Source organism: Phoenix dactylifera, chromosome 8 (genome assembly GCF_051530095.1).
Source record: "Phoenix dactylifera cultivar Ajwa chromosome 8, Ajwa_hap1_PhDact_Kaust_v1.1, whole genome shotgun sequence".
In the NCBI taxonomy this organism is placed as follows: Eukaryota; Viridiplantae; Streptophyta; class Magnoliopsida; order Arecales; family Arecaceae; genus Phoenix; species Phoenix dactylifera.
In genome coordinates, this window is record NC_143197.1 from 32479998 (window position 1) to 32506719 (window position 26722).

The window sequence follows — 26722 nt, forward strand, 5'->3', positions numbered from 1 at the left end:
AGGGGACTAAGCAAATTAAGTTTCAAATCTTATCATTAATCATTTAAATACTAAGATTTTTTTGGACCAAATTAAAGTTTTATCATTATTTTTTTTTGTCCCTATGGGTGTTTAAAAGTTTCGTCGATTAAATGTAAGGACCGGATGCCTCTCGTCTGGTTTATCCGGTGGAGTCGCTATCTGGTCTGCCATTACTTAGGTGGTGCAGGTGTGACGTATTCATACAGGAATAGGGCTGTCACGCGGGTGGGGCTCTGCCACGGATGGAGAGGGTATGAGTAAAAAATATTCTATCCACATAGAACACTCTCCAGCAGGAAAGGGCCCAGTGAAAGTTGCTATACAGGTGAGGTTCTCCTCACCATCTCTCTTTCTTTTTTCAAAGAAAAAAAAGAAAAAAAAAAAAAAAGAAAGAAAGAAAGGAAGAAAAACGACAAGTACATATAAAATATGCACAAACGATTTTAAGGTAACTCGTGGGTGCAAAGATTACGAAAGAGCCGCATTCCCGCATAAAAATTTCCATCCGGACGATCCGGCCTCCGAGCCGCAGTCGCACTGTCGCAGTTCGCTTCACAGTACTTCTTCAACACCGATATTTCCGTGTATAGTCTGAAGTTGTCCAACCTCCTTTCTTTGTTTCTGCTATAAAAATCCAACCCCGATATTTCCGTGTATAGTCCTCACATATCCACCCTCCTCTTTGCTTCTGGTATAAAAATCCTTAAAATCTCACCTACCTTTCGCCTACGGGCCGTAACTCCCCCACCTCTCTTCCTCCTTTCCACCCCCGGTCGTCGTCCTTTTCTGCCACCCTCTCTTCACCGCCAGTTCAGCCCGTCTTCCCAAACTTCCGTACCAGCACCTCCTCCTCCGTTTCGACGAAGAACATCATCGAATTCCCTCATCCCTTTCGAAACCCCGGCGCCCTGGAATTCTGGCTTCCCCTCCCTCTTCCCCTCTTCGTTCCCAATCGTCAAAGAATTAGGGTTAGGGTTAGGTCGGTGACGGAGAGGCTGCCAAGTGTTTGATAAAATGGCGAAGCTCGAGGAGGAGCAGGGAGGATTGAACAACCGTCAGCTCAATCCGCTGAACGTGTCGCGGTCTCGGTCGGTGTGCGAGACGGTAAACGGGTCGCACCGGTACACGGTGAAGGGGTTCTCGCTGGCGAAGGGGATGGGTCCTGGAAGGTACCTGTCCAGCGACACCTTCACCGTGGGGGGATTCCAGTGGGCCGTCTACTTCTATCCCGACGGCAAGAACCCGGAGGACAACTCCCTTTATGTCTCGGTGTTCATTGCCCTGGCGAGCGAGGGGACCGACGTGAGGGCGCTCTTCGAACTCACTCTGCTCGACCAGAGCGGCAAGGGGAGGCACAAGGTGCACAGCCACTTCGATCGGGCGCTGGAGGCCGGGCCCTACACGCTCAAGTACCGGGGGAGCATGTGGTATGCCTCTTTCTTGCTCGCCTTGAATCTGTATTGTTGGCTGCGGTTTTGATTTTGCTCGTTGAACATTTCTTTATCATGCCTCCGTGTTTCCTCTATCGCATCATTAATTCTTTCTTGGTCTCCGGAGTTGGATCAAAGAAAAGATTTGATTTTGCTTTTTTTTTTTAAATATTTCTCTGGGTTATTGGTACTTTAAACCCTTTTTGTAAAGCGGCTTTGGATTATTTAGAAGAAGAAGGCAATTCTGTAGTTCAGATTTAATCCTTTTTGTGGAAGCTGGTGTTAAGGAAACCAAGGAAAGAATTATTCTTGGTAGACTTGTTTCTCATGCCTTAAGGGACAATTGCTAGCGGAGTCGCTGTGCAAGTTCATGATATCAATATCATAGCATTGTATTAGATTAATCTTCCACCCAATTGCTACAGTGTACTGCAATAGTTGAAGGGATTCTATGTTGGTCTCAATCAATGTCAATCTTCTACCGATTGTGAACACTAGGTTCCATTTAGTATCTATATATTTGCTCTACATACACTTTGCAGTCAACCACGTTTTTTCTTTTTGATCATAGTTGATTAATATGTCTTCTTCTTTTCAACATTAAACATGGATGCTGTATATCTCAGGGGTTACAAGCGGTTTTACAGGAGGACATCCTTAGAAACATCGAATTATCTCAAGGATGATTGTCTAATTATGAACTGCACAGTGGGTGTTGTTAGAAACCATATTGAAACACCAACACAGCTTTCAATTTCTGTACCACCACCTGACTTGGGTCAGTGTCTCAAGGAGTTGTTCATATCTGGCATTGGTTCTGACATAGATTTTGAGGTTGGTGATGAGACATTTAAAGCTCACAAGCAGATTCTTGCTGCTCGCTCGCCAGTTTTTAGTGCACAATTTTTTGGTCTTATCGGGAATCCAAATGTGGACAAAATTGTTGTGGAGGATGTTGAACCTCCTATTTTCAAGGTAGTGGTCATGCAATTTCTGATTATATGTTATATCTTGCTGTTTTTGATTCGATGCTATGCCTTATTATTAGAGAATGTCTAGTATGATAGTATATATATAACTTGTTTGTTGAAAAGAAACATAAAAGTGTTCTTTTACCTGATTTTTTAAGTTCTTTAGTATATGTTTGCCAATTTTTGTCAGATTCTTTCTTGCTCCAAGTTTTATTTGGCTATGTGTTTCATTTAAGTTTGTTGCTTCATAAAATCTCATATAGCTGAACAGATATGACAGATTGGAGGGTCTTACACAAGCTCCAGAGTTACTCGGTAGAAGATTAAGGAGGCATATGCAATTAAAATAAAACTTAAGCCTAGAATTTTGAGAATAATTATTGAATTTTAAATCTCAAAGCAAAGGATCTAGATGCTTATAAGAAAATTAGAAGAAGGGGTAACTAGGAGCTTCTTGCCTTGCCAAGAAAACCTTGTCGTTGTTAAGGAATCCACCAATTGACTCCATGAATAAGGAATTTACCAACTAGTTGCATCATTGTTCCTAGAATCCACTAGGATCACGAAGAATCCACCAGGTAGAAAGAGAGAACACCAGAGTGCTTACAGTAAAAAGAGAAGCTTTATTAATTTTTTAATAATCTAAATCGAGTATAAGCGGAGATATTTATAGGCTCTAGGATTCCTTACAAAACTTGGGACATTTGTGTACCCTAAGCTAACTAAATTAAACTATCTTACCATTCTCGATCTTCTATAAGAAAATTGGTTTCAATGGTGACCTATCTGCCTTCGATTACCTTCTGGTGCCAATTATGGTGCTGTCGGATGATTTGATGGTGAATAGGGTTGTCAGATTCCTAGGACTCAGATTCCATCTTGGAATAGGGCTTGAAACCTTCAGATGGTAGATGGACACCATCGAAAGCCTTCGTAAGGTGGCTAGTGCATCATCGGTTGAATTCTAATGCATTACTATTCAGTGTCAGTAAATTCTTGGTCTCTGATGATTTATTTCTAGGCTTAGCTTGATCTTGGCTTGCATGAGCTACCTTCGGCTTGGATAAGTTTGGCTCCAACGAATTGTGCATGAGGTACTCTTCATAAAGGTCTGTATTCAGTCGTTGTAGATCCTCGATAGTTATCCATGATCTTTGTGAATTGGGTCATCCTTTCCTCCACTTTACCAAAATTTTTTGATAAGCCTTCTTCTTGATCAACACTATTTCATCATCGAGGATGGCCTCGATCTCTTTCTTCATGTGCTTTTGTGGAGGTAGATGCAAGTCAAGGTCTTCATCAAATTTTCTTGGCTTTCAAAATATGGTGAGAGGTCCACCACATTGAAGACGAGGCCGAGGTGGACGTCTTCCAAAAGGTCAGGTACGTACTTCTATATGATTTTTGACCTTGTAGGTGCAAGATGTTTAGGTTGCAAGTTGTTATGGGATCTAGGAGGATGTCACCTGGGTCAGTTGCAGACAAGCACCTTATCTCCTGGTTTGAATTGAAGACCATTGCACCTTTGATTAGCTTGATCTTGTTATAGTTGATTGCTTTCTGCAATCTTCTTCTTGACTTCATGTATCTGCTTATGCTAGGAAAGTCTTCATTCTTGGTTGAAGTTCGGCTTAAAGGTGGTATAAGTACCAGGTCCTATGGTTGTCGTGATGCAAGTCCTGCCACAATATCAAACAATGATTTGCTTGCAATATAGTTCATGTTGCTCTTTTATGCTAATTCAACCTAGGGTAGGATGGAATCCCATGTGGTAGAGTTCTCCGCGACTAGGATTTGTAGCAGGTTTCCCAAACTTCTATCAACTATCTTTGGTTTAGTGACTAGCTTGGCCTGTAGTGTCTTCCAAAAGTGATCGATAAATTTAACATCTTGGCTGAATATTATGCGTCGAAGCATCCCAAACTAGGCGGTATGGGGCGTATTGTACTGGTTCGATACTGATACTCGGTACGGGTGGCGTACTGACACTCGATATACCGAAAAAATTCCATACTGACATAGTGCTAGTGTGGCACTGGTACGAGGTCTGGTATCGAGATGTGAATCTTGGTTTTGGGTACTCCATGCAAATGGGCTACTTCCGATACGAAGCATCAGTAGCCTTCTTGGAGAATGGATCCATCACCACGAATATGGACTTGTATCTTTCTTTAGACTTGGTTAAACCTAGGACAAAATCCATGCTTAGGTCTTCCTAAGGATGTTCTTCGATGGGCAATGGCGTGTAGGATCCGGGTGTCGATGATATGAATTTGGTGGTCCGATAGGTGTGACACCATTTGATTACTTTTTGTCATATCCTTCTTCATACTTGGCTAGAAGAGTCACTCCTCCACAAGTGCGAGCATCTTATCACACAGGCAAAGTGTTAAGCTAGCCACCGTCATGTAGCTCTTGTATGTTTTGATCATGCATAGAGGTCCTTGGCACGCAAAGCCAATTAACCTTCTGATGGTATGCTTGTTGCTGTTTGTTGGATGGTAGCTGTTATGCCATCAGCATGCTTCAGATAGTGGTCTTCCTGTTGTCAATTTTTTCAGAATGCGTGTAGAACTTGGCTACACCAAAAATCCAGTGGCAGCAAGTGTAAGGATCTTGGGTGTGTGTGCTGCTTTGCCTTGGCTAAGTATGGTTGTGAAATCATGATTACGACTAGGTAACAGTTTGCATGGGGGCTTTCTGCAAGTGGATAGCAAGCTGAAGTCAAACCACTTGGATAAATCTAGGCGGACCCAAACAAGCTCTCAGACCAGCCTGGATAGGGCAAGATGATCTGATTTCTCTCAACTCAAGTAGAAATAACAAGCAGAGGAAGTTACTTCAACTCCAAGCAGTATGCCTTATTCTACTTGAAAAAGGACGCGAAAGTTTTGAAAACAATTTGAAGTTTGAAAGCAACTAGAATTTCAAAAAATAAAGTCCTAATGTAACTGGATATATTTTTATCATGTAAGAATTCAAAGTAAACTAGAAATTTAAATCCTGAACAGAATATATGTCCTAACTAAGCATGCTTGCATCACAAAACTATTGAAATCTTAAAATAAAAATTGCTAGCAAGAAGAAATTAGGAAAGACTCCACTCTGATACCAAGAGAGCTAACGTAGGCTGGAGGGCCTAGCGCTAGATTTAGAGATACACAATAGAAGATTAGGCAAGCATTTGCTATTAAAATAAAACTTAAGCCTTGAATTTTGAAAGCAGTTATTGAAGATAAAAAGTAAACACAAAGGATTTTGATGCTAAGAAAGAAACTGGAAGAAGGGCTAATTAGTAGCTTCTTGCCTTGCTATCAAGAGGGCCTTGTCATCACTAAGGATTCCACCACCTAACATATTTGAGATGCTCCATGACTAAGTGCTCCACCAACTAGCCATGTCATCGTCCACGGAATCCACCAGGGTCACATAGGATTTACCAAGTAGAAAGAAAGCACCAGTGTCTCTAATTAAAGAGAAGCTTTATTATTTTCAATGATTAAAATTGAGTACAAGAAAGGGTATTATAGGCTCTGGGGTCTCTTACAAAGCTAGGGATGTTTAGGTACCCTCAGAGTTCGAAAAGAACAAGAAAAACAACTCCTATGCTAACTAAATTATCTTGCTACTTTTGGCCTTCTAGGAGAAAATTGGTTCCGACCATGACCTATCCACCATCATTGTCTTATGATTCCAAGTGCGGTGGATGATATGACAATGAATAGGGCTACCATCAGGTCCCCAACTCCTCAGAATAAGGCTTGAAACCTTTAGACAATAGGTGGCTATAATCGCAAGCCTTCTGATGGTGCCTAGTGCATTGTTAGTTGAATTTTGATGATGCACCATTCATGTCAATAGATTCTTGGGTCCTATGATTTATTGTTGGGTCTAGCTTGATCTCAGCCTACATTAAGATCTTGTCAAATTCTCCAGTAACCATAACCAAAATCCTCATAGTTTCAAGGTAGCTTTACATATTCTTCAAAATTTCTTCTATTAGGGCTACATCATTGTCAAAACAGATTTTATTTGAAATCGTTCCTCACAACCTCTGCCCTTGTGCCCTTCTCCTATTTTAGACTTGTACACAAAGTGGAGTCCTTCTCATTTTAGGGTTAATGTAGTTCAGGTTGAATATGGCTTGCCATTGTAGAACATACGATATTGGTAGCGAACCTATAGTCAGTATGGGGGGTGTATCAAATTTAGGAATTGACCGTACGAACACTGTACTAGCATGGTACTGTTATGAATATTGAAAGTGGTACTACTAACAATTATTCATAGAAGTGTTTCGAGATTTTTGTTGGATTGAGCATACTTCTAGGACTTGATTTTTAATTAAGAAGAGTAATATTGCCTTTTGAAGGCGTGACTGGGGGCATCCAGAATTGCATGCCTCAAAGCTACTTCAAGCCCAAGACTTTTGGTTTATCTTGTTTGGTCCCAATGTTGCTCAAATGTTTGGTTAAGATTCACCGATTTCTTTATTAAACATATTTTTGTGCACCGACGCACTTGATTATTGCTTTATTTTCTCAATCTCCTTTTTTTCTATCTCGTTATTGTAGGTTTGATCATTTGCACATTGAAGATTCAGTTAAAAATTGGTTGGAGCATGAGAACTGCTAGATGCATTTCCTTGCATTTTGTTGTATGTGATGATAGATATCAAAATTGAAAAAGAAAGCAAATGCCTGGTCCAGCAATCACTTCTGCAATGTGTGATCTGCTTTGTTTTTGGCTGCACTGCATTCCTTACGTTGTGTCATCACTGCTACATGCAAAAATTGATGTTTCCTAGTATCTCAAGAAAAACTTAATATTGTTATTGAAACATCTTGAGGCAGTTGCTTATACCATGATTGAGGAGCCTTGTGGAAAATCAGTGACATTCTTATCTGTTCAACTGGACCTAGCATTCTATTATTAGCTTAACAAGGTTAGAAGTTGATTACCCTATTCAACTGCTCTAGCAACATTTCATGACGAATCATGTCATGTTAAAGATTATTAAGCATTTAATCATCTGAAAAGAACTTTTGTTGATATAAGGGGAATTTGTGATATGCTAATGTCTGAATTATTACATGCAGCTGTTCAACTGATATGCTTGTGACTGTTTCTTTTTGGCTTCCCTTGTGATTGATGATTCTTTGCTTGCTGCAGGCCATGCTTCTGTTTATATATTCAGATGAACTCCCTGATGTGCATGATCTAACTGGATCTGTTTCTATGTGCACATCCACGATTATGGTACAACATTTATTGGCTGCAGCAGATAGATATGGACTGGAACGTCTGAAGCTGTTATGCGAAGCAAAACTGTGCGAAGAAGTCACTGCTGATACTGTAGCAACAACCTTGGCCCTGGCAGAGCAACACCAATGTGCTCAATTGAAGGCTGTCTGCTTAAAATTTACAGCAGCTCGAGAAAACTTGGGAGGTATGCGTTGTTGACTCTATAGTCAGAGATGTGCTTTTTCAGTTTATATCATGGTTATATGATATGCGTCATGTAGGATTAAGCATTTAAAGTCTTCTTACCATCTGCATGTACACCACTGGCCTTTTATAAATAGTCAGCATGCCCTGTATGTCCACCTAATTTGCTTATGTTATCTGTGAGAGGAGAAACCTTCTGGGCCAACTATTTTTTCTGCCAGAGCAACTCAATCTGAATCTTCTACGTTATTAGCCAGCTAAAGTATTACCTTTCAAACAGACTGGAGCTTGAGCATGGAACAAGTTATATTTATTGCTAAAAATACTGCATAGGATGCGTAAACAGTACAGTGGCGAGAGAGGGTTTGATAAATGCTTAGTGGGGTGCTGCACATAGTTGTGCTCCATTTGCTTCCTACTAAGCATGGAATAGGGATTACATGACTGTGCTGTGCATTTAGATACTTTAATTTGGAGCAATAGCTAGAACAGTGGTAGTCCTATCGGATTTTTTAGGAGGCTCAAGAGCATTATCAGAAATGGAAGGAGAGAAGTTTTATTTATTTGTAAGAGAAAAGTTTTGAGTGATGTGAAGGTGACATGCTGAAGGATCCAGCGTTATATGGGAAAGGTAGTCAGCTACTCTGAATGGTGAGACAAGGCCTTCTGGTTATGGCATGGTATACGGGAAAGGGAAAAGGAAAAAGGACATAATTAGTGAATGATGATTATAGGTGAATCCAGAAGAAATTGATTTCTGAGAATAAGTTGGCTGTTTTCGGGAATACTGTATATAGTATTACCAGAATATACAGAGATTTTGGACATTGGAAGCAAATCATTAGGAAATCAGTTCTTGATATTGTTATTGTAGCAATTCTTTTTTTTTTTTTTTTGGGGGGGGGGGGGGGGGGGGGGGGAGGTTAAATGGTGAAAACAGGGCATATTGCTGGAAGACACAAATCCCCATATTTAATATTTAGAGAAGATCATTTAGTCTCTTATATATCCTGACATTGTGGCAATAACATGGGATTTGTAAATCTCAAGAAGCTGATGTTATTTCGATGATCATTTCTTCTTGCAGACCATACATTTTGTACTCTATTGTCAATGAGTTAATTCTTGACCATTCACTGCATATCATGGAACCGGGGGGGTTGCAATTATTATATGAAAGAATGCGAAAAGAGGGATTCATTTTAGTAATTTAGAGGGACTAGGGATTAGAATGCCACCATACATATTATATCATATGCTTTTTCCTGAAAGGCCTCTTTTTAGGTATATTTTATTCTTTACATATTTGCAGGCGATGTAGGTTGCATCTGGATTGGCCTTTGATGTTTATATTCTGTTGAATTATATTATGTAGAGGTAATGCATGATATGTGTATTTTATCATAATTTATGTTACAGCTTACAATGGATACTGTATTGATGTTTGATTCACATTGCTTTTTGAAAAATTAACCAATACCTTCTGCGAAGGGTAATGCACTCTTTAGCATCGTATGCAGAAGCAGGGACGGACAAAAGACCTACTTTCTATGCATTCTTGCTTATCTGTTTTGTAACAATATGAATAAGTGATACAAAGAACATGAAAACTTGGAATAGTTTTAATGCAATAAAAGAAATTTGATGGGCAAGTTCACTTGATGTGGAATTGCATTACATACAATATATGATTTATGTATAGAAAGAACCAGTTACATGCTTGGTTTTCAGTTTCATAACATTCAAACAAGTGATAGGGAAAATGAAAATTTTAAAATAGTTATATTGACAAAAAAACAATCGTGTGATGAGGAGACTTGACGTGGAAATGCACAATATATGGCTCACACATGGAAGTAGGTTCAGTTAAAACTTTTGGTAACTAATCTATCAAAGATCTTTAGTGAAGTTGTTATTTGCGCTGCTGTTGATGAATAACTTGCAAATCAAGAGGGATGCTGCTTTCAGCAGGGAGTAGCACCTCATAGTTTACAATGTTTTCCCGTTTTGATGACACCTCTAATTAAGTCAATTTTAAATAATGGGTAACCTACTGTAATACATACTTAATCTGCCTTTCAGAATGAATTTTTTTAAAACCTCTAGTGATATATTATCAAGGTACCATGTTCCTTCTCCAAATGTTTAATTTCTTATTGTAGAATTATAGATTGATTTCTGCTTGTATGTTAGTAAGCTCAAATTATTTGAATGGGTCAATTGTGGTTGGACGGAGTAAGTTTGGAGTCATCAGATGCTGCAACATACCATTTCAGTTGACTAAAGCAAGCCTATTTGACTTGCTTCATGTTTATTTTAAAGAAATGAATTGTCAAAGAAGGCAACCGATGCTATCTTGCTTGCAAGATTTGTAATGACTTATATGGACATACCCAGATGTCTTCATCTGAGAGATGTCACCTTAAGGTTGTTTGTTTGAAATATCTATACATTTCATTCAATTGCAATAATTTCAAGTTAATTAAGGCTTTGAATTATTTTCAATGAGAGCATAAAAAAACAAGGTATAAAATAGGGCTGCTGATGGTGCTCCTAGTGTCTGAAGATTCAAAAAGCAACAGCAAATTCTCTTTCAGATCTGTCTATGAACTTGAGCTGTTCTTCGACTTTTGTTGAGGTGTGTGTTGTAGGTGAAAATGTAAGAAATAAAACAGTTTTAATTCTTCATTATAGATATCTAATATGATTATAACTTTTGAGAAACATATGCAACTCAAAAGTTCATCAGATTCATATGGGTGGAAGTTGCTTAACAGAATTCCTGTTGCCTTCTGATTTGGTGAAATGTTACATCCAGATTTGATGGCTTGGAATCAGTTTGTTAACATAAATCTGATTTGAAATAACAAACGAAGACTAATATTTTTTTCTTAGATTGAATTATTGTAGTTTATTATCTGGTTACTGCTTTGCTTTTGTCTGTCTTACCTATTGGTGCGGCGCCTCATATTTTCTGTTTGTGTATTTCTCACCACAGCAGTTTAGTCTCTTGCAACAAGGTTGCTAGCATCTTTAGGCAATAACCGACTCTCGACAACATCTTCACTATAAAGTACTTATAGTAGGTTCCTAAAAGGGTAACTAGGGGTGTTTGGCTAGTCAGAGTGATCTGTTGCTTATGAAAATTGATACTGAAACTGTGTCGATGGTGTGAAGGACATCCAATTTTGAGCTGCATGGTTATTCAAGTTTTCAATTTCCATTTAATCCATGGTCAAAATGTTGTCTACTTTTTGTTCTAGGTTTTGCTGGAAGTTAATTCGGAGAATTGCGTGAAACTTTGCTTTCTTTATTGGATTTTCTTGAAGTAAAAGACCAAATTGTTTCTACTTATATTCCATGGTTTCTGGATCATCTACTTGCAGCTGTTATGCAGACTGAAGGGTTCAATTACTTGGAGGCGACGTGCCCATCTTTGCTGTCAGACTTGTTGGCAACTGTTGCTGTGGCGGATGATGACTCTAGTCCTATCAGCAGGAAGAGGAGCGGTAGCAGTAACATAGGGCTCAATTTAATGGACAGTGTTGATTTGAATGGGAGGCGTATGAAAAGGCGGATGTAGCTTGCAATTGATCATAGGATAGTCCGTAAGTATTGTAGTGTCTTGCTGCTTCCTCCACAGACCTTATCGGTTTTCAGATCTGTACATTTGTGTAGTGAAGTGGCATCACTGATTTGATTTGAACTTTAGTGGCTTATAAATAATTCATCTCTATTATCAAGCGGTTGTGCTGTTGAGCTCTTGATTTGACAATGACATCACTGGACCTTACCTGGAGCTTAGAAGGTCTCAGGAAGAAGTCTCTGATGCTGTCTTTGTAAATGATTATGTATATTGATCTGTGTTTCTTCTACTTATGTACAAGACTAGGCTTTACTTAAATCGGCAGAGCGTGGGGCCTTGAGAGATTGAATCCATGTAAGAGCCTGGGGTCACTGTTTGGTGGGAGAAGTCATAAAGTGTGCATAGGTAGAGGGAGAAGCATCAACATGTTCTGATTTTTTTCCCCTTCTTGGACTCTAAGAAAGCCTCATGATTTTTTTTTTCTTTTGCAAAAAAGAACTTGATCTTCCAGGTATAAAACTTTATTTCTATGTGAACTGGTTGAATAGTTCAGACTATTTCATATAAATTCAATCCTAAAGGCATCATGGCACCCTCCCCCTCTCTTCTTTTTTTTGTTTTATTCTTGGTTACAGGAAGGGTAGATCTAAAAATGAAAGATACAATTTCTTTTTTTACTACCAATGCATATTTGGGAAAACTTGATCGTTTTGAGGCAGAGGAGAGGGAGAGATTATCATGCCTCCGGTTCAGGCCTTCATCGACAAAATCCAAACCAAAATTTACCAAACAGAGACCAACTGCTTGCAGCAGCAGCAGCACCATGTAGCGGGTACTCGCCATGCCAAAGATTAACTATTTGCAGCATTAGCTAGCGCTCTCGCAACAGTCAACACCCCAATGGGAGTACAGAAAGCTGCCAACTAATTAACTAATTTCAGGAAACTAGCACGCAAGCGTCTTCAGCGGCATCAGTTATTGACTAATGAAATGTAGAACTTTTATACGAGTATGAACTAATGACAATGAATAAAATTAGGCATTTTTTTTTTTTTGAATGGTGAGTATTCATGTTTGCTCCTAAAAGAAAGAAAGATTGGTGATACATTGTGGTTGGAAAGATGCTATGGTAGTCTAATTTTCGATGGTCGAGAGAGAGCACAAACAAAAGAGAGATGATATGCTGGTGAGATGAGAGGGAAGGTAGGAAGGGAAGAAATCAGGGGGAGGCATGGTCGAAGAAATCGGAGGAGGGAGGTGGCAAACCATAAATTTTTAAAAATAGACAATTAGGAAAAAGGATTAGGAGGATGGTGAGGCTTTGATGATGGCCGGAGATGCTTAAATCTTCTATGCTCTGAAAAAGATTAAGGTACAAGATGAGATAAGTTATATGAGGTATCGAGTGAGTTTAAAAATAGAATATGCGAAAGTAGGAAGCGTAAATCATGTTCGCTTTATTATTTACCTGAACTTAATGAAGAGGTAGGGCTAAGATTAGATCGATACGGATCGGATTTTAGTATATTCATATGTATGTTATTTTGTTTGATGAATATATATATATATATATATATATATATATATATAATTACAGATGCAAAACTTCATATCCATATTTATTTTAAACAAATATGGATATAAATCGGATAGTGGACATATAGACATATATATGGAGATAAGTTGAATAATTAAATATTTTGACTATAAAATCAAAAATATTACTAAATAAAAATAAATTAAATTAATAATATATTAATATTTTTTTTAATAAAAGTTTATAAAATGCTATATAAAATTTAATATAATTATAAATGTAATCGAATATTTGGATACAAGAATTGTCTATCCATGCTTCTATTTATGTATTTTTTTATGAATATAAATATTGGTATAGTTATTGGTTGGATATTTAAATTTTTATCTCAAAAACTAAACAACGCTCTCTGTTGAACAACGTGGCGCAATGGGCAGTCGACACGCGAGTCCTTAGCCCTGGGAGCCTTCCAGAAGCTTCTGGGGAATTCCTGGCCAGGAATCGCCAGCGATCCTCGTGTCGCCACGCGTGGGCCGGCCACCACGTGGGCGTCCGACGTGGCGTCCGCTGATTCTAAGGAAATGATGCCGAGCGAATTACGGCCCTACTGCTTCCAATCTCTCCAACTCTGAAAGCCAGACCTGTGAGTTCTCGAACAAGAGGACGCAAGAAAGAAGAGAGAGAGAAGAAGGTTTACATGGAGAAGATGAATGGTGGAGGAGAAGGGGGAGAGGAGATGGAGGAGGACGGGAAGGAGGAGAAGGGGAAGGGGAGGGAGAGGGAGAAGTTGGTGCTGATGTGGGGGTATCTGCCCGGGGTCTCGCCGCACAGATCGCCGCTGCTGTGCCCGGTGGCCGTCCGGATGCCGGAATCCGCCGCCGGAGATGGATGGAAGGATGTCTGTGGAGGCGGATGTGGCTTCGCCATGGCAATCTCTGGTATCCCTTTCAGATCTCTCTTCTTCTATTTCGCTTTCTTGGTTTCTTTTGTTTTTCTTTCTTTTCTTTTTTTTTTAATATTGATTTTTGAAAACATAAGATAAGAGAGCGTTTCTTGATCTGAACACACTTTACTGTCGGGACCGATGTAATTATCTCCTTTGCATATTTATTGGAATTTTTGAGCATTTATGGACAGCAGGGAAGAACTTGTTGTAGTATTTGTCAATTTTTTAGACTAGTCGACAGTTTATGAAACTCGCGTTACTTGTTTTGATTCAGATTTCGAAGTTGTATCCCCGTACATGCCGAGTCTTTGATCTTGGATTGTTGCGATTTTTCCCTTTTTTGCACCCTCTCCTCTGGGATAAGTAATTTTTATGCTTTCTATATGCATATTGATGTGGGGTCGGAACCCCGACACCAGCCCACACACCGGCCGAGCAGGGAAAGCATCTGCGTCCCTCCCGAGGTATTGTCCGCTCTGGGATTGCCGCTTCGGGTCTGCGGGAGGTCGCCCAGGGCCGGAGCCCAATGACAGTCTCAATGACAGTCCCGAGCCCTGACGGCGCGGGGGTCCGCGGAGGTTGCCCCTTACCCTCACGGTTTTGTCCTATAAAAGGCGCCTCGTGAGGAAAGGTTTTAGGCCTCCTCATTATAAGGCACAGACCTTTCCGCTGATTAGCCGATGTGGGACTAAACTGGGAACCCCATCCCACAACACAGCCCCCTCAGTGGGAAGGTCTGTGCGTGGCCGGGGCCCTTCCTCTAGCGCCATCTGATGTGGGGTCGGAACCCCGACACCAGCCCACACACCGGCCGAGCAGGGAAAGCATCTGCGTCCCTCCCGAGGTACTGTCCGCTCTGGGATTGCCGCTTCGGGTCTGCGGGAGGTCGCCCAGGGCCGGAGCCCAATGACAGTCCCAATGACAGTCCCGAGCCCTGACGGCGCGGGGGTCCGCGGAGGTTGCCCCCTACCCTCACGGTTTTGTCCTATAAAAGGCGCCTCGTGAGGAAAGGTTTTAGGCCTCCTCATTATAAGGCACAGATCTTTCCGCTGATTAGCCGATGTGGGACTAAACTGGGAATCCCATCCCACAACACAGCCCCCTCAGTGGGAAGGTCTGTGCGTGGCCGGGGCCCTTCCTCTAGCGCCATCTGATGTGGGGTCGGAACCCCGACACCAGCCCACACACCGGCCGAGCAGGGAAAGCATCTGCGTCCCTTCCGAGGTATTGTCCGCTCTGGGATTGCCGCTTCGGGTCTGCGGGAGGTCGCCCAGGGAGGTCGCCCAGGGCCGGAGCCCAATGACAGTCCCAATGACAGTCCCGAGCCCTGACGGCGCGGGGGTCCGCGGAGGTTGCCCCCTACCCTCACGGTTTTGTCCTATAAAAGGCGCCTCGTGAGGAAAGGTTTTAGGCCTCCTCATTATAAGGCACAGACCTTTCCGCTGATTAGCCGATGTGGGACTAAACTGGGAACCCCATCCCACAACACAGCCCCCTCAGTGGGAAGGTCTGTGCGTGGCCGGGGCCCTTCCTCTAGCGCCATCTGATGTGGGGTCGGAACCCCGACACCAGCCCACACACCGGCCGAGCAGGGAAAGCATCTGCGTCCCTCCCGAGGTATTGTCCGCTCTGGGATTGCCGCTTCGGGTCTGTGGGAGGTCGCCCAGGGCCGGAGCCCAATGACAGTCCCAATGACAGTCCCGAGCCCTGACGGCGCGGGGGTCCGCGGAGGTTGCCCCCTACCCTCACGGTTTTGTCCTATAAAAGGCGCCTCGTGAGGAAAGGTTTTAGGCCTCCTCATTATAAGGCACAGACCTTTCCGCTGATTAGCCGATGTGGGACTAAACTGGGAACCCCATCCCACAACACAGCCCCCTCAGTGGGAAGGTCTGTGCGTGGCCGGGGCCCTTCCTCTAGCGCCATCTGATGTGGGGTCGGAACCCCGACACCAGCCCACACACCGGCCGAGCAGAGAAAGCATCTGCGTCCCTCCCGAGGTATTGTCCGCTCTGGAATTGCCGCTTCGGGTCTGCGGGAGGTCGCCCAGGGCCGGAGCCCAATGACAGTCCCAATGACAGTCCCGAGCCCTGACGGCGCGGGGGTCCGCGGAGGTTGCCCCCTACCCTCACGGTTTTGTCCTATAAAAGGCGCCTCGTGAGGAAAGGTTTTAGGCCTCCTCATTATAAGGCACAGACCTTTCCGCTGATTAGCCGATGTGGGACTAAACTGGGAACCCCATCCCACAACACAACCCCCTCAGTGGGAAGGTCTGTGCGTGGCCGGGGCCCTTCCTCTAGCGCCATCTGATGTGGGGTCGGAACCCCGACACCAGCCCACACACCGGCCGAGCAGGGAAAGCATCTGCGTCCCTCCCGAGGTATTGTCCGCTCTGGGATTGCCGCTTCGGGTCTGCGGGAGGTCGCCCAGGGCCGGAGCCCAATGACAGTCCCAATGACAGTCCCGAGCCCTGACGTCGCGGGGGTCCGCGGAGGTTGCCCCCTACCCTCACGGTTTTGTCCTATAAAAGGCGCCTCATGAGGAAAGGTTTTAAGCCTCCTCATTATAAGGCACAGACCTTTCCGCTGATTAGCCGATGTGGGACTAAACTGGGAACCCCATCCCACAACACATATTGTCTGAGGACATTATGTTTTTTTTATTAAACTAATGCGACTTTTGATTGTTACAAGAAAGATGTAGTTGAAGATGAGTATGAACTTGTTTAATTGTCTTGTTCTGGTGAACAAGTGCCCATGGATTTCCTTACGATATAAGAAAAGCTCATGGCTTTCTTAATATTTCAAATCCATTTATGCACAATTTGGACAAGAATGTAGGGGCAGGAAATAGCTTTTCACAGGATTGATTGTGAACTATTCCTAGTGATGACCACTGTCAGGGAGAAAAAAACTGAGGTTTTTTTGTTGTTTTTAGGCCTTTCGATATATTTTTCTTGTCTATGGTAATGTATGTCAGTCCTTGGATCAATTGATGCCTTTACACAGCTATACAAATTTGAATATTTATTGGTACTAATGGTAGGGAAGGTTACTGATGATTGGTTTATTGCTTTCCCGTTTAAATATTGAATGTTGATTTTGTAATTTAGGGTTCACATTTCCTTCTTTGTTGTATCAGGATCGGGCAGACTCCTTACATGGGGTTCGACGGATGATATGGGTCAAAGCTATCTGACTTCTGGGAAGCATGAGGTACTTAAACTTTTTGATGCTCAAGGTTATTGCCCAGCCGTTTTCCTATTTCTGGAACTTGAACATCTTAAGCAAATGGGTCCTGTCATTTAATCCTCTCAGAAGTCTCCTGAGGCATTTTCTCTTCCAACTGAGGCAGCCATTGTCGAGGCAGCTGCAGGGTGGGCTCACTGTATTGCAGTTACAGGTGCTATGCCTATTTATATTTGTTCTACTGATGAATGGCAATTGGTACTTTTTATAGTTTCTTAACATATTGAAGTGACTTGAGAAATGAGGCGATTCTACATGTTGATGTTACACGTATATTGCCTTCCAATAATTGTGTAGAAAAAAGGTGTATTACTTTTGATAGAAAATATATAATGTCTCATAAATGAGTTACATTGTTAGCTTTCCTGTGCTGTTTTTAGTAGCCTAAAATGTTTCTTTTGACCAGCTTATGGAGAAGTCTACACATGGGGCTGGAAAGAATGTGTTCCAACTGTGGGGATCATAGGAGACCAGTCTTTAGGTGGAACATCAGAGAAGGATGAAAGGCATAGCACATCATTGAACGATCAAGGTGACTGTTGTTTCTTCATTGGCTGTGGGAATATTTGGTAGGAAAACATAAACTGCTTTAGATCAACTGTTTACAGATATAACAAAAGGCAACTTATTACAGGGAGTCCCAGATCACAAATGTCAAGAACAAGTAGGGGAACTGTATCCGGCCCTGAGAGTAGCGGGGGGGAGGAAAGCACAAAGCGTAGAAGGATATCTTCAGCTAAGCTAGGACATGAAAACCCAACATCTGGTGATGAAGCTCTTTCGGCTCCCCCATGTCTACTGACACTTAACACAGGAGTGAGGATTGCCACAGTAGCTGCAGGTGGACGTCATACGCTAGCATTGTCAGGTAACTCAATTTCTTTGTTGAATTAGTAATGTGACTGTAGACTTATTCTGTATATTTTGTAGTTTGTTGTGTTTGAAGGAGGTACCCTCATTACAAAAAGCAGAAAATGCTAATGCGGGCTATTTCTCCAAAATTTCAGATGTAGGTCAGGTGTGGGGTTGGGGATACGGAGGGGAAGGGCAACTTGGGTTGGGTTCTCGTAACCGCACAGTGTTTTCTCCTCATCCTATACCTTGCATTGAGCCAGCTGCTTATGGCAAGGACCAATCACCTGCAGCTACCAAAGGAAATAAGAATTCAGAAGGGCAAGCTTATAAAGTCACAGGAAGCTGCATAAAGGCAATTGCTTGTGGAGGTCGTCATAGTGTTGTTGTCACTGGTAACATCTGCTGGTCTAACTTCTGCTTTGGCAAAATAGACATTACTGTGGGATTTAGTTTGTTTACTATTTACTCTTGTAATAAATGAACAGTAAATATAAGTAATATTAGTTTTAGTGAAATATCATGTCATCTTGTACTGTCGTTAGGCCATTAACATCTGTACTTCCTTACTGGAAATGATGGTAACAGTAGTTAAGGGGACATACTGATATTTATAAAACTACTTTAGCAAATAGCAATTTTGGCTTGTTATATGAAGCTTTATTTGCTAATCATAATGATTGTTGCCTTTTTTTTAAGGTGGGTACGGACAACTCAGGTTAAGGTCAATATTAGAATCAATGCCCATGAATTTGATAGTGTGATTGTCTTTGTTTTCATGGAAAACTTATTCGGAAGCATCTGGGGAAGGATGAGCCAACTGTAGTAGATTCAACTGGAGGTGAATGGAGCTTAGGCGTGTCTCTAAAGTATTATGCAATGCTGCATCCAGGTGATTTATGAAAATATTATGAAACAACAGTCGAGCTCAGTAGCTCACTGTAAGTGGATTAGAAAGTTCAGAAAAAAGGTGGGGCAAGAACATTACATGAATGCAACAAAAATGAAATTGTTGATGTAAATTTATGGTGAAATCGAGGGTCATTATAGTTTTGTATGAATGCAATAGTGGAATCTGAAAGTCGCATTGTTATGATAAGTGATTGGTTGAAATTGAAAAGGTGTGACTAGTGGTGTGGTCTCATCTGAAATGTGTAAGGAGAATGATAGATGAGGAAGCCTGCTACTGAAGCTGTGGTTGGATTTGATATTCCCATGATAGCAACATGTACAGACTTTGTTATAACAGGAGAGATAGTTGCGAAAATGTTTGCTGTCCTTTCACACTCTGTTTTATTATGTTGTCTCATTGAATGTTGTTTCATCGTCTTGTCTATTGTTGCTAATTCTTTTGGCTTGATGCTAATTCATCATATTTTTCAACCAGGAAACACAATCTTTTCTTTTTAAAGTTTACTCATCAAATTTAGTAGTTTGATGAACTTTTTATAAACAGAAAGAAAAGCCTGGCTATTTGCTTTCTCAAATATATAGGTTTTTTTTTCTTATAATTTAATTTTAAGGCATGGACCTTTATAGTTGACACAACATGCAATTTGATAAACAGTAGCAGCTCATAAAAAAGCAATAAACACCTTGTTTATGTGATCTTCCTCACATCTCTCCCCATTGTGTTCATGCACGCACATTACTTCATTGGCATCCTCACTGTTAGGTTGTACAAAATATTCCTAATAAATTTTAGTAATTTTGTTATGCATCTGCAGATACCGGAGCACTGCTAACTTTTGGTTGGGGACTTTATGGACAGGTTAGTTTGTACCACATTTCTTCTGCATCCATGCATCTGCATAGTTTAACTAACATTATCAACACTTTTCTGCATGAATGCACACATTCTTACGTAACATAATATGAATTACACTAGTATTGAAAAGAAATGGTGGGGCCACCACCATTTGATCTAACAGAAGGTATGGATCGGGCTACAACATGTTCAAATCATTAATTATTTAATTCTTTTGCAAAGCTCAGTTTGAGCTGTTGATGTTCCAATTCCACCATCGTGCAATATCATTCTTATCCTATTTGTGTTTTGCACTATGTTTAGAATCAAAGATCACCGAACTGGTACCGGTCGGCACCAGTACCGGTTCGGACTGGCACGCGCGCAACGTGCGCGGCGCACTGTGGCAATGCCACAGCCACAGTTGTGGCATTAAATGCCACATATTGAACCGGACTCGGGGCCGGTTTGCATCGAGTCCTAGCCGAGTCGAACGGAACCGGTTCGGTTCTATTTGGTTCGGCCTTGTACCGGCCGGTATCGTTTTTTGTGGCCGAACCGGACCGATCGGCGCCAGTGCCAGTTCGGTATGAGCTAAACCGGCCGGTATCGGCCGGTTTAGCATTCCTTGGTTTAGATAACTGGTTTCATTTGAGGTTGGTTGTGATATGGGGCGGACTTTTTGCCACGCTTCCTCTAATACCCCAAAAGTCGTAGAATCCTTCTACTAACAAAGTTATTAGTCCCGTGATTAGAAAAAACCAAAAAAAATACATACTATATGGCCTAATAATACACACCAAGCAAATTAGCCATTTAGCAAGCAAATACACATATCTAAGTAAACTGATACAAATTTTAGAATATGGTCTTCACCGATACAAGTACACAATCAGATGATAACACTTAGCAAATTAGTGAGCAATCCAATACACACCTCCAAGCAAATTAATACACAGTTTCTAAAACAACATATTCACCAATACACATTACATGGCCGGTGATACATACTTGTCGACTTGCTGATACATACTGCAAGCTTATTTGATACACACCTAGGAGTGATCCAATATATACCTCTAGGTAAATCGATAAGCAGTTTTCAGAATATACCTTTTCCTAATACACATACACATTATATAGTTAGGTGATATACACCAAGCAAATTATTCATCTTGCAAGCCAATACACACATCTAGGTAAATCGATACATAGTTTTCAAAATATAGTGTTCGTCGGTACCGATACACAGTTTTCTAGCTTTGTTTAACATAAGAAATTATATACATATCATTCTTAGATTCTATGAATTTTTAGGTACAAAGATCCTAAAAAAAATAGAAGAATTTAGAGGAGAGAAAGAACTCGAGAGGGGAAGGAAGATCTCATGGATGGAATAGACAACTTAATAAGAAAGAGGATAGATGAAGAGGCTAGACGAGGAAGAAAAAGGATGCGGACAATCTCTCTTCATAGACGATCTCTTTTGGTGTGTATAATTTTTTTTTTTATTACTTTTTTTAAAGTTACGAGAGTGATGGACTTCGTTAGTAGGAGTCCTATTCCTATTTGATTGTTGGGTTTTCTCTTTAAGATTGGTTCTAGAGGAAACGTGGCAAAATAGGAATCTTGCTCTAAATGATATTCTATAGTGCTCACCCCATATGATTTTTGTTCGTAATGGTGGCACATTAATTATATTGAACATTAATAGTCATGCATCCATTTTCATACCCGAGGTATAAGATGCTGGTGTCTCAATAAATGTTCTGTGATATCCTTGCATAAGAAAAAAAAAGAATCATGCATGATCTGTCAGTGCCTTTTAGTTATCAGTGTTTTGTTCTCTCTGGTTGAGGGAATAATGTAAAATTTGTTTCAGTGCTTCCAAGAAATTGGAGGACAAGTGATGCCGGACTAACTTGTAAATGGAGGCAGGAGAAGAAGGGAAGAGAAGGAGGAAGAAGAAGAGAAGAAGGAGAAGGGAGGAGAGGAGAAGGAGAGGAGACGTGGGGAAAAGAGTTCTTTAATTCTGCATTAAACCCTAATCATGAAAATAGTTCCCTATATATAGGGCCCAGATACACAATTTGCATAAACCCCCTTACACAGAAATAAATCCTAATAAACCCACAAATAACACAAATAAACCACAACTAAGCCCTAAAATGCAAATAAGCCTATAAATAAAATAAACCACAATAAACCCTAAAATGCAAATAAGCCCAGAAATAAAATAATAAAATAAATATGCAAATAAACGGGTCTGACTCAATCCGGGGGCTCAGGATCATCTGGATGAAGGGCTCTGATGTCCCCATCAACTCCTCCCGGGTGAGAAAAACTCGACCCCGTCGAGTACAGGTCTGGCCGGCTGTCATACTGCTCCAGAAGATCGGGGTCAAGGCGCTGCAACTGTGCTCTGGAAATCTACGTCACATCAGACTTTGGTCGACCTTTCCACCGAACAAGATAACGTTGGTAACCACCGTTCCTGGTTGATCAGGTAATCATCCACCGTTCCTGGTTAGTTGCAATCGGGCGGTGGCGACGGCGAAGTGGCGGCGGCGTAGGCGGTGGCGGAGAAGCGACGGCGGACGCAGTGATGCGGCTTGGCAACGGCGGAAGAAGAAGCGGCGGCCGATCGAGACGACGGACAGAGGTAAGGATTTTTTCTTTTTTTTTTTTTTTTTTTTTTGTCGCGTGCAAGGCACGTGCTACTCTTTTTTTTTTTTTTTTTTTTGAATTACAGGTTCGGGTTATCGGGTCCGGATTTTCTGGTGCAACCCGCTCCGATACCCGTTCATCCGCATGTGCAACTCACGTGCGCTGCTTTTTTTTTTCTTTTTCTTTTTTTTTTTTTTTTTTTTTCCGGAACGGATCCGAGCTAGTGTGGCGGGCTAACGGGTCTGAGACTTACCCGTTTAGCTGGCCGTCTTCAACCTCCGACGGATTCGTTGGGGATGCGCCGGATTTTGTGGCGGTGGCTGCGAGGCGGGATGGAGATCGCAGTGGCGACTCTGGGGTTCGCAGCGACGGGCGGCGGCCGGCTACGGATACCCACGGGGCAGTGACCTCCTCCGAGGGTCGGACACGGCTAGCCGGTGACCAACACAAAGAGCTCGGGCACAGCGGCGCTTTCGTGGGATTGCGACGATCTCCAGCGATGAACTAAAGTCACGGCGGCGATGTTGGCGGTAGGGTGTGGCGGAGAGGAAGCAGCCGGCGAGGGTGGGCGTGGGTGTGGTGACGGGTGGTGGGGAGACCACCGAAGGGTTTCTTCTTTTCCTTCTTCTGTTTTGAAATCGAGGGGTTGTTCTCTTTTTTTTTTTTTTTTTTTTTCTCCGGTGAAAACCGACAGAGGGGAAGGGGGGCTGGTGAAAACCGAGAGAGAAAGGAAAAGAGGAAACACGGGACCGTGGCTTTGGCAGCAGGGGCAAAGCCTCTTGCTCTGATACCAAGTTGATGCCGGACTAACTTGTAAATGGAGGCAGGAGAAGAAGGGAAGAGAAGGAGGAAGAAGAAGAGAAGAAGGAGAAGGGAGGAGAGGAGAAGGAGAGGAGACGTGGGGAAAAGAGTTCTTTAATTCTGCATTAAACCCTAATCATGAAAATAGTTCCCTATATATAGGGCCCAGATACACAATTTGCATAAACCCCCTTACACAGAAATAAATCCTAATAAACCCACAAATAACACAAATAAACCACAACTAAGCCCTAAAATGCAAATAAGCCTATAAATAAAATAAACCACAATAAACCCTAAAATGCAAATAAGCCCAGAAATAAAATAATAAAATAAATATGCAAATAAACGGGTCTGACTCAATCCGGGGGCTCAGGATCATCTGGATGAAGGGCTCTGATGTCCCCATCAACAAGGCTCTTGTAGAATCATGGATATTGTGTAAATCTTTACGCACATTTTACACACACAGGCAGGTGGCTTATCGGTAGCACAAGGCACAAGGTATTAGTTTCTTAAACTGTTCTGTTATATATCCAAGAACATAAACCCTGGGGTGAATTATAGTTTCCTGAGAATGTAAAATGGAGATGGCAGAGTTAACTAGGTATAAAGCAAATGATTTGTCACCTTTCGTCTTCAGTTTTATTGCTCATATAGTTTCTTGCTGTTTCTCGGTAATCTGCAGTTTGTAGGGCTCAGCCAAGAATAATGCAGCTATATCTTCCTCTTTAAGTTCATAAGAAGTATGTAAATATCATTGACTTCATGGTGCACATTAATGAAATTACTGGTTTGTTGGCATATGGTTCGATTATATATATCCAGCAACATGCTCTGACTGCTCTCCAGGATTAACATGTAGGCATTGTAGAAAAGATGGAGAAAAAGCAAAGTATAATGTTGAAGATGAGGTCAACTGTAATATGGGAAACAGCCTTTGTTGCTCTCTGTTGTGGATTTTATATTGCATTTTTCAGGAAAAAGACTCACAACACTTTTTTCCTTTTCACCCTTTTCCCTCTTACTGGCTGTTTTGGTCTAGTGTGGACAAGGGAGTACAGATGATGAGCTGAGTCCAACATGTGTGTCATCTTTGTTGGGTATCGAGATCCAAGGTATTGCTGCTGGTCTGTGGCATACTGTCTGCACGTCGGTTGATGGTGATGTGTATTCTTTTGGTGGGAATCAATTTGGGCAGCTAGGAACTGGTTCTGATCAGGCTGAGGTGTGGTCTTCGTCGCAACTTGATCTAAAAACCAAATTAGCAGTTTCCTTCTGTGAAATGGTTAGATACAACATCACTGGTTGCAAGTCAATGAACACGGCATGGCATTGGCTAGCACATGGTAATTTCCAGGTCTCAGTTGGAAATTTATGATACCAGATGTTGTATCTGATCATCCTGTATGTCCAGTGTCCTGGAGATGGGATGATGGAGAAATAAGTTGCTGCTTTCTTTTTGCCAGAACATAAGATACTAACAAAAGTCTTTCAAGTGAAGGAACTAATGCAGCTGTATCCAAAATGCTCCTGTTTGCAGACTCTCCCCAAGCTACTAGATGCTGCATGTTTGGAAAACAAGAATGCCAAGATGGTCTCTTGTGGGGCACGTCATAGTGCCATGATTACAGGTAGCACTCCAGATCATCTTCCTAATCATTCATTGGCAGATTTAGTAAAATATAAGTTTGTTTCTCTATATCAAAAAATTATGCTTCCAGCCACTCGATTTGATGTTTTGTTCCGAGTCACAAATGCTTGCTGCTGCTAGAATGACTTTTCATTGGGTATCTGGCGACAGCTGGTATGCTGCTTGCTTCTGGTCATGCCCTTGGGAAAAAGTTTTAAGTGCTCTGCAATGCTCTGGGTTTTTGAACAATATAGGTGTCTTGGTAGTTGGTACTGCACTTCTTCTCTTTCTAAATATATCGGTAGCCAAGGCTGAAGAGAACTTGCTTTATAACTCTCCAGGCTTTTCATCCAAGTATTGCAGTGCTTCTGCTGTCGCCACTTTAGCAAGCATTACAATAGCAATAGAAGTATTAAGGCCCCCCAACTCAATTTATTGAGTTGCTTATACATATTTGAGAATTAAGATGGGCGAAAACCTGGTAAAATTAGGTGAGGCAAAATTTGAACTCAGGTCATTAGTAACTGACATACAAGTTACTTCATCAGTTGTATCAATTGGCACCCTTCTTTGTGCATCTGTTTTTGATGGATGTAGTGCTAAAATGATTATAACTTGGAATTACGTAAGGAAATAAATGACGTCTCTCGTCAACTCTACTTGGCCCACGTGCTTTTGAGTGCTATTATTGTCCCTGCAACTTAAATCTCAGTGAAGTGAATGTTGTAAAATTCGTTTCTTGCAAGTATTTTCCAAACGTGAATTTACGTGGCACTGTTGTTTTTGATTTTTTATAGAAGATGGAGAGGTTTTTTGTTGGGGATGGAACAAGTATGGTCAGGTATTGTTGTTGTTGCCATATCCATTTCAAATTCTCTTCTTTGCTTTCTCATTTCCTGCGCATGGATATCAAGTGTTTCTTGCCCGCATCTGCAGCTTGGCTTGGGCGATGCCATAGACAGAAGCATACCATCCCGGGTTCCCATAGAAGCTTACCACCCCACAAATGTATCTTGTGGTTGGTGGCATACGCTAGTCCTCGCGGGATCACCTGATTGAGTATAATTCTCGCACATGGTTCTTCTCACAATTTTGTTAGTTCAAGTAGGTCTTGCTGAATGCAACATTTATTTGTACAAAATCTAGCAATGCATGCTGCATGTATTTGTTCTTTTTTTAAGTCTTTGACATGCTGCAGTGTGCTCTCGGTGACTCTGGTCCATCGATGATGAGCTCTGCAACCAGGCAGGCATTCCTGTACAAGAGTTAATTTTACAGCTTGGCACCCTGAAATCTGTTCATAAACATGTTTGGAACTGAGAGGGGGAAAGATTGATCGACAATCAACCATTACCAGACAAATAAATCATCAGTATTTGCTTGGAATGGATGTGTAATCTTGTTGCAGCAGCTGTGTGAACGGCCGGAGAATTTGCATTCAATCAAAAGACCCTGGAAGTCTGAAAAACAAATGTCATGTTATTCTTGCTTCGATGCAGAATGATGAATTGGTTATCTTCAAGCTAAGCATCTATCTAGAAGATGAACTGAGCCTAAAGCTTGTCTGATCGAGTTTCCAAAATTCCTTCAGAATGTTTAACTCCGTACTTCAGATGAGATGGACCTTTTATAAGAAAGTCCATCTTCTTTGCATAGCATCTGAAATAGAAATGAGTGCCACATTAGCAAGAATGTCAATAAATTTAACATGAATACAGTACAATGCCTCTATGAGCATTTGATCTGGTTGGCCAAGGTTTTCAAGGGGGCAAAATTTAGGTTGGACTCCAGCTCATAGGTCCACGTGGCTCCTTTAGACTGAGATTGAGATGTCACCA

At 41.6% G+C, this 26722-nt stretch overlaps 2 protein-coding genes across 10 annotated transcripts; both read left to right on the plus strand.

The window, feature by feature from the left end:
- Window positions 1-672: 672 nt before the first annotated feature.
- LOC103704136 (BTB/POZ and MATH domain-containing protein 3-like) lies at window positions 673-11774 on the plus strand. The gene is made up of 4 exons (XM_008787313.6): window positions 673-1448; window positions 2078-2426; window positions 7595-7871; window positions 11257-11774. The coding sequence occupies exons 1-4, from the start codon at window positions 1036-1038 to the stop codon at window positions 11451-11453; spliced, it is 1236 nt and encodes a 411-aa protein (XP_008785535.4). The 5' UTR covers window positions 673-1035; the 3' UTR covers window positions 11454-11774.
- Window positions 11775-13579: 1805 nt separating this feature from the next.
- On the plus strand, window positions 13580-26411 carry LOC103704135 (ultraviolet-B receptor UVR8-like). Of its 9 annotated transcripts, none has more exons than XR_005511248.3 (13): window positions 13581-13931; window positions 17078-17151; window positions 17254-17338; window positions 17591-17716; window positions 17819-18052; window positions 18192-18431; window positions 19742-19807; window positions 24117-24172; window positions 24297-24600; window positions 24795-24885; window positions 25682-25725; window positions 25821-25988; window positions 26083-26411. XR_005511248.3 is itself a non-coding variant. In XM_039125063.3 (13 exons), the coding sequence occupies exons 1-12, from the start codon at window positions 13691-13693 to the stop codon at window positions 25941-25943; spliced, it is 1563 nt and encodes a 520-aa protein (XP_038980991.3). In that variant the 5' UTR covers window positions 13583-13690; the 3' UTR covers window positions 25944-25988; window positions 26083-26411. The 9 variants fall into 9 exon arrangements, 6 of the variants coding, with proteins under 6 accessions (XP_038980990.3, XP_038980994.3, XP_088559823.2 ...); XM_039125063.3 differs by having other exon boundaries at window positions 13583-13931; window positions 24297-24479; XM_039125065.3 differs by lacking the exon at window positions 24117-24172 and having other exon boundaries at window positions 13583-13931; window positions 19764-19807; window positions 24297-24479.
- Window positions 26412-26722: the final 311 nt, after the last annotated feature.